The sequence below is a fragment of the Bufo bufo genome, chromosome 2, assembly GCF_905171765.1.
Source record: "Bufo bufo chromosome 2, aBufBuf1.1, whole genome shotgun sequence".
Classification (NCBI taxonomy): domain Eukaryota; kingdom Metazoa; phylum Chordata; class Amphibia; order Anura; family Bufonidae; genus Bufo; species Bufo bufo.
In genome coordinates, this window is record NC_053390.1 from 359356407 (window position 1) to 359367199 (window position 10793).

Sequence of the window (10793 nt, forward strand, 5' to 3'; positions counted from 1 at the left end):
AATCTACCACATTCACGCTGGAGGCCGATGTAGCTGGCGTCCTCTTGTCCTATTTCTGTATGTCCTAACTTCATATAGAAGCACATCTTCTCTGTCCTAGGGCGGCCCGGTTGTTGGTCTCTGGCTCTGCGGCAGAAGTGCCTTAAAGTGTTACTGCTTTCTTAAATATGTTTTTTATGCTGTGACTAAAATGCTCTAAATAATTGGCATGATATACAATGCCCCTAATGTTTTAGGGGGTTGGCTACTAACTGTGTTTTTAAATTGTGGTGATGCCAATATACCCCATTGTGTTGCACTAAGGCTACTTTCTCACGAGCGTTAAAGTTTTCCGGTATTGAGTTCCGTCATAGGGGCTCAATACTGGGGAAAAAACGCATGCATTCTGTTCATTATGCATCCGGATGTCTTCTGTTCTCTCCCTTTTGCGGTATTTAGCCGTAGAAAATACCGCAGCATGCTGCATTTTTTTCTCTGGCCGAAATTCCGAAACACTTGCCAGATCCGGCATAAATTTCCATTGAAATGCATTAAAGAGGACCTTTCATGGGTCTGAACATTTGTAAGAGAACTATCTGGACATGTAGAGCGGTGCCCAGAGATCTCACTGCACATACTATTATCCCTAGGCGCCGCTCTGTTCGCCCGCTGTGGCCCCGCGCTGTATGGTAATTGCTACTATCGGTAAACCAGGGAGGAGTCTGCCCTGTTTCTCCCTGGACGTTCCTTCTCCTAGGCTGTATTGCTGTCCAATCGCAGCCAGGGAGAAAAAAAACTCCCAGGCTGTGAGCTCTGCGCTGCCATTGGACAGCGCTACAGCCTGGGAGAAGGAACGCCCAGGGTGAAACAGGGCAGACTCCTCCCTGGTGAACCGACAGTAGCAATTACCATACAACGCGGGGCCACAGCGAGCGAACAGAGCGGCGCCCAGGAATAATAGTAAGTGCAGTGAGATCCCTGGGCGCCGCTCTACATGTCCAGATAGTTATCTTACAATGTTCAGACCCATTAAAGGTCCTCTTTAATGCCTGATCCGGTACCAAGTGTTCAGGAAATTGCCGCATTGACTAATCCGGTTTTCTGGTCTGTGCATGCGCAGACATTTTAAAAATGGATCCGTTTTATACTGGATCAGTTTTTCTGGATGACACTGGAGAGAGGGATCCATTATTTCAATGCATTTGTCAGACTGATCCGGAAACAAATGATAATGATATCCGTTTGCATACGTATTTCCTGCTCTGCCTGCCGGATTCTTCTAACGCTAGTGTGAAAGTACCTTAAGACTGGATTGTGGTTTACTGTGATCAACAGTGCTTTTTCCATGGGCCAACAATTGGGCGGGCGAGCATTCATAAGAACACTCCTTTCTGGTCACTGCCCTGTGTAAACAGGACAGCTACCAGCCGAAGAACGAGCAGACGTTTGTCAGCTGACTGGATCTTTTATGTGCCATACAAATACTTACAGATAATTATCTACCAAAACACATAATTGGAGGCGCCTCCTGCTTTTTGCTGTTTTTGTTTGGTTTTGTTTTTGCCAGTAGATGGTTACAATCCAAAGGTAATTATTTTCTTTATTTTTTATTATGCAACGCCACATTTACTGTCTAGTTAATGGGTTACCTTTTAAAGGCTGATTTCCATCTCGGCTATGGCTGTTTTGCCCTACATAGAAGCTTGTTATCTAGTGTGGTGAGGTTTTATGGCTATTATTTAGAAATAATAAATGCAAACAAAACTGATAATACACAATAAGAAAAAACTGACCGAAAGCAATGGTGAATCCTCTTAGACCACACGCACATGACCATATTTTTGGTCCCACATTGGATTCGTATTCTTTGCGGATCAAGGGTGGACCAATTCATTTCAATGGGACCATGTGCTGTCCACATCCATATGTCCGTTCCGCCGCCCCGCAAAAAAGAAACCTGTTCTATTCGTGTATGTTTTGTATGCATGAGGCCTTCCTTATTCATATGGAGTACTGTAGAAGTGAAAAGTAAAAAAATCGCGGTCTTTGACTAACCATTAGGCCTCTTTCACAGGAGCAAGTTTTCCCGCGCGGGTGCAATGCGTGACGTAAACGCATAGTACCCGCACTGAATCCTGACGCATTCATTTCAATGGGTCTGTGTAAAAAAAAAAAAAAAATTTAATTTTTTCACGCATCAGTTCTGCGTTGCGTGAAAAACGCAGCATGTTCTATATTCTGCATTTTTCACGCAGCCCTGGCTCCATAGAAGTAAATGGGGCTTCAGTGAAAAACGCATTGCATCCGCAAGCAACTGCGGATGTAGTGTGTTTTTCACTGATGTTTGCTGAGAGGTTGTTTGTAAACCTTCAGTTTTTTTCTTGCGCGCATGAAAAACACATCAAAACGCATTGCACCCACGCAGAAAAAACTGCACAACTGAACGCAGTCGCAGACAAAACTGACTGAACTTGCTTGCAAAATGGTGCGCGTTTCACTAAACGCATCCGGAGCCAATCCGTCACGCTCGTGTGAAAGAGGCCTTAGGGAGACTGCAAGAGCAATCGGGCTTTTGCTGTGAGGCCCACCTTCTGACTTATACATGTATGTATTCACATGTAATCATACACTCCTTTGGCATGGGCAGGAGTCAGCCCTAGCAGATAACGTATGCAGTAGGATAGTTGAGAGCAGTGTTACTCAATAATGCTTCCTTATATACTTGTGGGTATTCATAGCAGGCTCCGAAGCCTTGGAGAAATATGAGCTCATCAGAATGTGACTGTGGTTTGGAGCCTTTGCTGAGTAGGCATACAGTATGCCAGTATTTTTAGAGGGCACGGCGTCCTGAATACTTGATTTGCTCTTGACAATGCAACCTGCAGCAACTTGTGTGCTTTTTATCTCCTTATCATAATCATTTTTATATTATTAAACCCATCTATTACACCTAGACTCAAATTAGACTGCATGATGACTGACTTTTTACCTTGTGTTGGACTCCAGCCATGAATATGTCTGAATAGAGTTTGAGTGTTCTTCCCTGTGCGTATAGGGGCCCCATAGTTATAGGTAAATGTGTTTCCTAATAAATGGGCCGTACATGGTGTTTGTGTGCATCTTAGATCAGAAATTAGATCATCAACCCTACTGGGGGCTGAGATCAGTGTGAGTGAATATAATTTTCACAGTACAGTATAATATATTGATGCCATATGAAGAATAGGAAGTTAACAGAAGTAACCCCGGTTCTTCTGTTCTGGACGTCTGTGCCATAATGCACTTTATTACCCTCTAACAAAGAATTTTGTTTTTTTATCCTTCTCCCTTTAACGAAATCAAAGTTTTGTCCTTTCTCCTTTGCTTTTCAGAGTGTATTTTCCAAAGTAGATTATGCAATGCTCTGTGTCACCACTAAGGGGTGGTGTTTGCAATGGCTATAACATGAAAACGAGCATTATTACGTCTAGCACTATTTATTTGGGATTTGCTCTTTGCTTATCCTTTTGTGTCGGGATTAAATTTTTTAGATATGTCAGTTTAGTTAAAAAAAATTTAAGAAAACATTGCGCTGTCATGCCCTGTGCTTACAAGCCTTGTTTGCTGCAGTTAATCTCCTGTCCAGCATGTGGCCTGCTCTCCTTATCCTACAGTGTAAGACTCACATGCTTGTGTTTGCAGGGGGGATGTGTGGACTCCGTAAATCAGAGTTTGGTTCTTCTCCTCATGACCCTTGGACAGCAGGATGTTTCGAAAGTTTTGCTTGGACCTTTGTCTCCTTACACGTAAGTTTTTACAGTGTAAAGAATTTTTTTACCATGTCACGTGTGATAGCTTGACTTCAGGTTCTTGAGAGATAGATAGATATATATATATATCTATCTATCGATCTATCTCTATTATTGATCAATCATGTAATATTCTTAGGAACTGTTCTATGGAGAGGATCATCCTGGTCTGGTGCGGTGTCAAAGAATGTGAACTGTCCTTTTTCGGTTATCATGGTACCGGTGCTGTATGTGTGTAAGGTACAGTACTGTGATAACTGAAGAATGGTGGTGCCATCAAGAGACTTGACCGCTCAGGGCCTCACTAAACAGAATATGGGACTCGTCAATGGATGTTAATGAAATGTAGTAAGACCTAACTGGATTTCCTTCATTCTATAATGACCAATGTAGAACAGGATTTGGATAAACTTTTCTTAAAGGGGTCATTGATATCAGATTGGTGGGGGCCTGACTCTTGGCACCCCTTTCCAATCAGCCGTTTGAAGGGGTAGCGGTGCCTGTAAAAAGTGTAGAGCTTCCGCTTCAAAATTATTTGTCTGCTTTGCAGAGCCGTGTAATTACTACTGCTCGTCTCCATTCACGTGAATGGGACAAGCGATTGTAATTACGTTGTGTGGCCGCACAACCCTTTTAAAGGGAACATGTCAACTGAACATGTAGTCCAATCTGTAGGCAGCATGTTAGAGCACGATGAGCGGTGCTGACTGATACATAGGTTTGTGGAAAAGAGTCAGTATGAATTGCATATTATTTAAAACCCTGCTGTTTGTAGGCTTAAAGGGGTTGTCCGCTTTTTACTATTGATGACCTATCCTGAGGATAGGTCATCAATATCAGATTGGCACCCTCGCCAATTAGCTTTTTTTTTAAGGAGAAAGCAGTCCTCTGCGCTGTTTACCTGTTTGCCACAACAATTGCAGTGGTGAGCAGGTGTAATTACAAGTATGGTGTCCCCATTCATCTCTATGGGATGGCTCTTTTTGTCAAGTGAAAACTACAGAGCCGTTGCATACAAGTGAATGGGGCCGCCATACTTGTAATTACACCTGCTCACCTCCTAACTACTGCAGTGAGCTGATAAACAGAGCGGATAAACACCTGATTACCGGGAATCCCGGGAGTCTGATCCCTGCCCATCTGATATTGATGACCTATCCTGAGGATAGGTCATCAATAGTAAAAAGTGGACAACCCCTTTAAAAGTCCAGTGGGCAGTTCTACTCGGTGACTTCAGAGCTATCTCTTGATTGTGGAGACACTGAGTAGTCAGTCACTGATTAGGACCAACAGTACTTCTAAGCCTGGAAACAACAGGTATTTAAATGAACAAAATACAGGTAAAGCTACTTTCACACTAGCGTTTTTTGCGGATCCATCATGGATCTGCAAAAATGCTTCCGTTACAATAATACAACCGCATGCATCCGTCATGAACTGATCCGGTTGTATTATACAGGTAGGACGGATCAGTCATGAACACCATTAAAAGTCAATAGGGGACGGATCCGTTTTCTATTGTCAGAAAAAATAGATCCGTCCCCATTGACTTACATTGACTGCTTGCAGCGTTATTCTGTCCGCAATGGGAGCGCAACCAAACTGAACGGAATGCATTTTAGTGCATTCCGTTTGGTTCAGTTCAGTTTTTGTCCCCATTGACAATGAATGGGGACAAAACTGAACAGTTTTCTTCCGCTATTGAGATCCTAGCGGAATTGAAAACGCTAGTGTGAAAGTAGCCTTATACTTAATAATTTTTACCATAAAACTATATCAATCTGCTCTATAACATGCTGCCGGCATTTGGACTGCAGATGCAACATGACAGGTTCCCTTTAAAGACCATCATGGTCATAAATCAGGCCTATTGTCTGGTAGGGTTGATTGTGCTAAAATAATATTTTTTTTTCTAGTGTTAACATTTGCAGACTTATCGTTTTTATTAATATTAATGCAAATAACCTATTAGGAGCACCAAGGGGCCGGACAAAGTGCTAGGAGAAATTCTTGCGCAACACCCCTGTGCTCTCTGTACTCCCCACTTCACATCTCTTCTAGCCCTGTGTTCTCGCAGTGACTGTGCTTATGCAGTGGATGAGATGCTATTTCCTGTTGCTGGAGCGCTGTGCCTATGTGCAAGATCTGATCAGCGCTTTCCAAGCTCTTCAGATCCACAGCTCTTTGGTGCTCCAAAAAGGTCATTTGCATAAATATAAAAAATTATTTACAAAAAGGTATCATTTTAGTCAACATGATCAACCCTACCAGACAATATACCTGGTTTAATTTGGGTTGATCCTGCTCATAGATGCTCTAAGTCTGAAAAATTACTATTTGGTGAACTGGGGAAAAAAAAGTCAAACCCAGCTGATCGTTTTATATGCTTTCAACTTTTCTGTTCTGTGTGTGTGTACTTGCCAGGATTGAATTTTTGCGACATTTGAGGAGCTTTTTCCAGATCATGTTTAAAATGGAAAGCAAGACGTTTGAAGAGCGTAAAGGAGCAGAGAAAGTGTTGATGACCTGTGTCGGTGTTGGATTTTCCAATCTCAGCAAGACAATAAAATAGTGCAGCCAAATTCTCTTGGGGATCGTACTGACAGATGAACTCGTTCCTAGAGCTAGAATTTTGGGTTTGCTGTGCTGTATCATTGGGAACAGTGAAGTTGCAAACAAGACTTTATTTTCCACTTGGACCAGTGGTACTTCATCAATAACTCATCGACCTTCCAAGCTTCTACCACCAAATATTCACATAGGACTCTGACAACCTAAATGATCTAACACAATTTTTTTTAGAAGTGTATTTATATTCCCTGGTGTTCTTTGTTTGGGATACACCCTTGGATATGTAAATAACTGTCACTTTCGGATAGCATTTACATGCTTTTTGTGAATACTTTATGCTTTATAAACCATTTGGGTATTTTTGCTATGTTTAACAAACTGGAGTACTTGACTTATTTTTAAAAAAATGGGTGAATACAGAAACTAAAGAAAAATCTCATCACATGGTAACTGGCCATGCCTGATGCATCGCGGTACAGAAAAAGCATTTCTGCAAAGAGTCCCAAACATTCAGCAACTGTGATAGAAAGTGTCTGTGGGCTCATCGTTAGTCTATCTCTGGGTTCAATCTTGAGAGCTAGTGATTGGTGGCAGGGACCAATCCTGCTTTGAGGGAAACCAGTGTTTGGTGGATCTATAGAAGGTAAAAATAGAAATGTTTCTGAGGCTCACCAGATGGTCAATATGGATAGAGGTGCTCGATCACTGGTACACCTAAAAACCGTGAAAGTAATGTGATAAAAAGAGAGAATTGTGATGGCACACTCGCACTTGGTTTAAATTAAGGGATATTTATTATTATTATTGGTTAAAATATTTGTCCGCGGCTCGGGAAGAGTCTGGTGCTATGGAGAAGGTGTATATAGATGACGTGATCTTCATATGGCAAGACACAGACAGCTCCCTACAAACTTTTTTTGAACGAAATTAATGTCAATAACTTAAATCTAAAATTCACATCCAACACAACCAAGACCCAGATAGAATTCCTAGATTTATGTATTCAAGTGGAAAACAATAAACTAATATGTAGCACGTACCAAAAACCTGTAATGAAAAATAACCACATCCTTTTCTCTAGTTGCTATCTCCCACAATGGCTAACCAACCAATCAATTCAGAAGATTAAAAAGAAATTGTACAATCAATACCAAATTTGAAGAAGCCACCCAAATGAAGGAGAAATTTGTAAGTAAAAAATACCCAGATAAACTCTTAAACAACGCACTAGACAAAGTTAAAAAAATGGACAGACAAGAATTCTTCAAAGAAAGAGGATACAAATAAACAACAAAATGAGGAAGCTAGATTAATCCTCCCTTATAACGCCCAACACAAATCAATCGTCAAAATCATTAACAAACATTGGCACCACCTGCTCAGGGACAAAATTATAGGTTCATCACTCAACATCACACCACCGATAGTATACACAAAAGCCCCCAACCTAGGATTAAAAATAGCTCCCACAGTAAAACAAAAAACAACAAAAAATACACACAATAATTGGCTTTCCCTGAAGGGCTTCTTCCGGTGCGGGCGATGTAGTAATTGCAGACAGACCAATTTCCCCAAAAAAACAACACAAGTCTGTTCAACACATAATTCATTCAAATTACAAATAGAAGAATGCATAACGTGTAACACAACTGATGTCATATATTTACTGGAATGCCCTTGCCACAAACAATACATTGGAAGAACAAAAAGACAATTGGAAAAAAAGAATATCAGAACACATATCCAATATCAAAAAAGGATATGAACAACATACATTATCTAAACACTACAAAACCCACCACAACAGTGACCCCTCATCTTTGAAATACGTAGCTTTCTAAAAAATCTATAAATCCTGGAGAGGAGGAAATCATATAAACATGTCACGTAATGAATCCAAGAGAGTCTACGAATTTGACACTTTAATACCCGCAGGTCTAAACGCGGAATTAGAAATATTCGGATTCCTATAAATGGGGTGGTGCCTTTCTGGGAAAGTGAAATAGAGGTCTGGCTGTCTATCAGCACCTCGATCTCCTCTCCCATTAAGGTCCCTCTCCCTCCCACACGTAACCATCAATCCCATCCCACCCATCAGCAAATAAGAAAACTACAAACAAAATTTGAAGTGAACACCATTAAAATAGGAAATTTTAACTCTAAAACAATCTTGCCCTCAAAAATATTGTGAAGAAAATGCTTTTAAAAAAATGCTATTGGAAAACAATCTACATTTATATATAAAAAATACATCAGAATTGTACTATAAAACCCATGGACCATTGAAACACTAACAAGGGAATATACGTGATGTACACACACACACATACCCGTTATATGTTAAAAAAAAAACGCATCCAAAAAAACACATAAGAACCGCACAACAAATGCAAGAACTGTCAAAGTAACAACAATGGAACACATAATATATGCAGATGTTATTTTCTAAAATAACGCATGAGAACCTCATAACCGCATGAGAACCGCACAAACAGATTGAACACCAACAATGGAGAGTGCAAAATATATATAGATACAAACATACACCCAAAGAATAGGATTCACCCAATGAGCAAAAAGAAAACACAAAAATATAAGTTACTTACCAGTAATAGATTGGTAAGAACTTAAAAACCCCCAAAAAAGCATAGAAATCCTATAACAACATCGCAACTATAAAACAAACACTCCTAAATTCCTATTGACAAATACCAGCAATAAAGGAGTATATCTAACTGCAAGATAAAATAATCATCTCTAAATTAAAGGGGAAAAAACCGCATTATAACCGCACAACATACCGCAAGTATCAAACAATGAATACAATAGAAACAGTCTCTATAAACTTCACAATACAGGAACATATTTTACTTATATTTATAGCATAAAATAATTCGAAGGCATTATGTTTCCAACCACAACCCAAAATAAACAATGCTGTTGCCAAGGAAATCCAGTCCAGGATTCCGAATCAACCCAATACAACTAGGGTAACACCCCTTAAAGAAACCCGCGCATAAATCCTCACTTGTTCCGGACACACCAGTAATTGACCACTGAAGAAGAGACCAGAAAGTGGCTCGAAACGCGTCTGGTCTGGGAAAACAGTGAGGACTTCAAAGGATCCGACCCTGAAAGTGAAGATTGTTGGATGAAAATATTCGCTACCGCTACAAATTTTCAAGTCTTCCCACAGTCAAAGGATTGGCCAATCAACAACCAGGATCTGTGTGACACCAAGCTGCAGCATCATCACATGCAGCATCACATGGTAAGGCAAGCGATCACGTGGGACGCCACGCAGGTCCTTGCAGAACAGAAGACACTACAATAAACCGAAGAGGGGTAGAGTACAACGCAACCTTAATTGCTCATATGCATTTTTATGGAATGTACTTTTTATAACAATATAGGCAATATCCACTAAGATTAATTGGAAAGCCTATATGCATATTTGAGCGAACCGGCACATTACCAGGAGTGCCGCTCTCTTTTTAAAAGACGAGCATCCTACTATATAACCTATACGGCTATAATAGCAGTTAACCCTAAGTGTTCCAACACATGAACACTATCTATGCGACATATATGCTATGGTTTATATTTTAATTTTTTCAAAGAGCACTGATTTGCCATTTAATATTTTTGTTGTGCACAACACATTTTTACTCAATTGAGCAGCATATTCTCACAATTGTTTTGCACGGACATATTTTATATATATTTTTTTCTTTATTTTTTCTTTATTGGATTTTATATGAGAAGGCATCTCACACTTTTTAAAGACTACTACCACTTTATAGAATTGAATCTACGCAGCACTAAATATTTATGTGACTATATTTTCACGGACTCTAGAATGTATTGAAAAAAACTTTTGGACATTGGAACATTACCCCTGTCATAAATACCCTGATCTTGTTTATTATTGCCCATTCTTTCACATAAAGCAGTTCAATCAGACCTTATCCCAAGCAACATCACGAATTATCATCTCACTTTACTATTTGCAATTTTTGGAGATTCCTACCATTATTTTCCTCTTATAATTTTATTAATAGCATTTTTATTTTAATCAAATATTTTAACCAATAATAATAAATATCCTTTAATTTAAACCAAGTGCGAGTGTGCCATCACAATTCTCTCTTTTGATCTATAGAAGGGTCTCTGTCAGTTGCTACTGGGTTGTGTAATCTGGAGTCATTGAGAGCAGCCCCTCATGCATTAAAGCCTCATGCAACCGTAGTTTTTGTCCATGTTTTGTTTTGTTTTTTTGCCTTCCTCTGGATCAACTTGATGGATGGCCGAACTGGATGGACAAATGTCTTTTTTTCGGCCTTATATACTATGTCCAATCCATCTTTTTTGCGGATTGCACATGGATCCATTCGTTTCTATGGGTCCACAAAAAAGGTGTACTGCACACAGATGTTGTTCGTGTGTTGTCCGTAT

General features: G+C 40.0%; 1 protein-coding gene and 1 long non-coding RNA gene across 2 annotated transcripts in view; both read left to right on the plus strand.

Moving 5' to 3' along the window:
• Window positions 1–6627, plus strand: part of RCL1 (RNA terminal phosphate cyclase like 1) — a 31654-nt gene extending 25027 nt beyond the window's left edge. The window contains exons 8-9 of the mRNA XM_040417133.1: window positions 3661–3764; window positions 6192–6627. Of these exons, the coding sequence (XP_040273067.1) occupies window positions 3661–3764; window positions 6192–6339 (252 nt within the window). The 3' untranslated portion in view covers window positions 6340–6627. The remainder of the gene's footprint in view (window positions 1–3660; window positions 3765–6191) is intronic.
• A 52-nt stretch (window positions 6628–6679) lies between these two features.
• LOC120989197 lies at window positions 6680–10586 on the plus strand. Its single transcript, XR_005776241.1, has 2 exons — window positions 6680–6981; window positions 10504–10586. It is a non-coding gene; the product is annotated as an uncharacterized LOC120989197 (long non-coding RNA).
• Window positions 10587–10793: the final 207 nt, after the last annotated feature.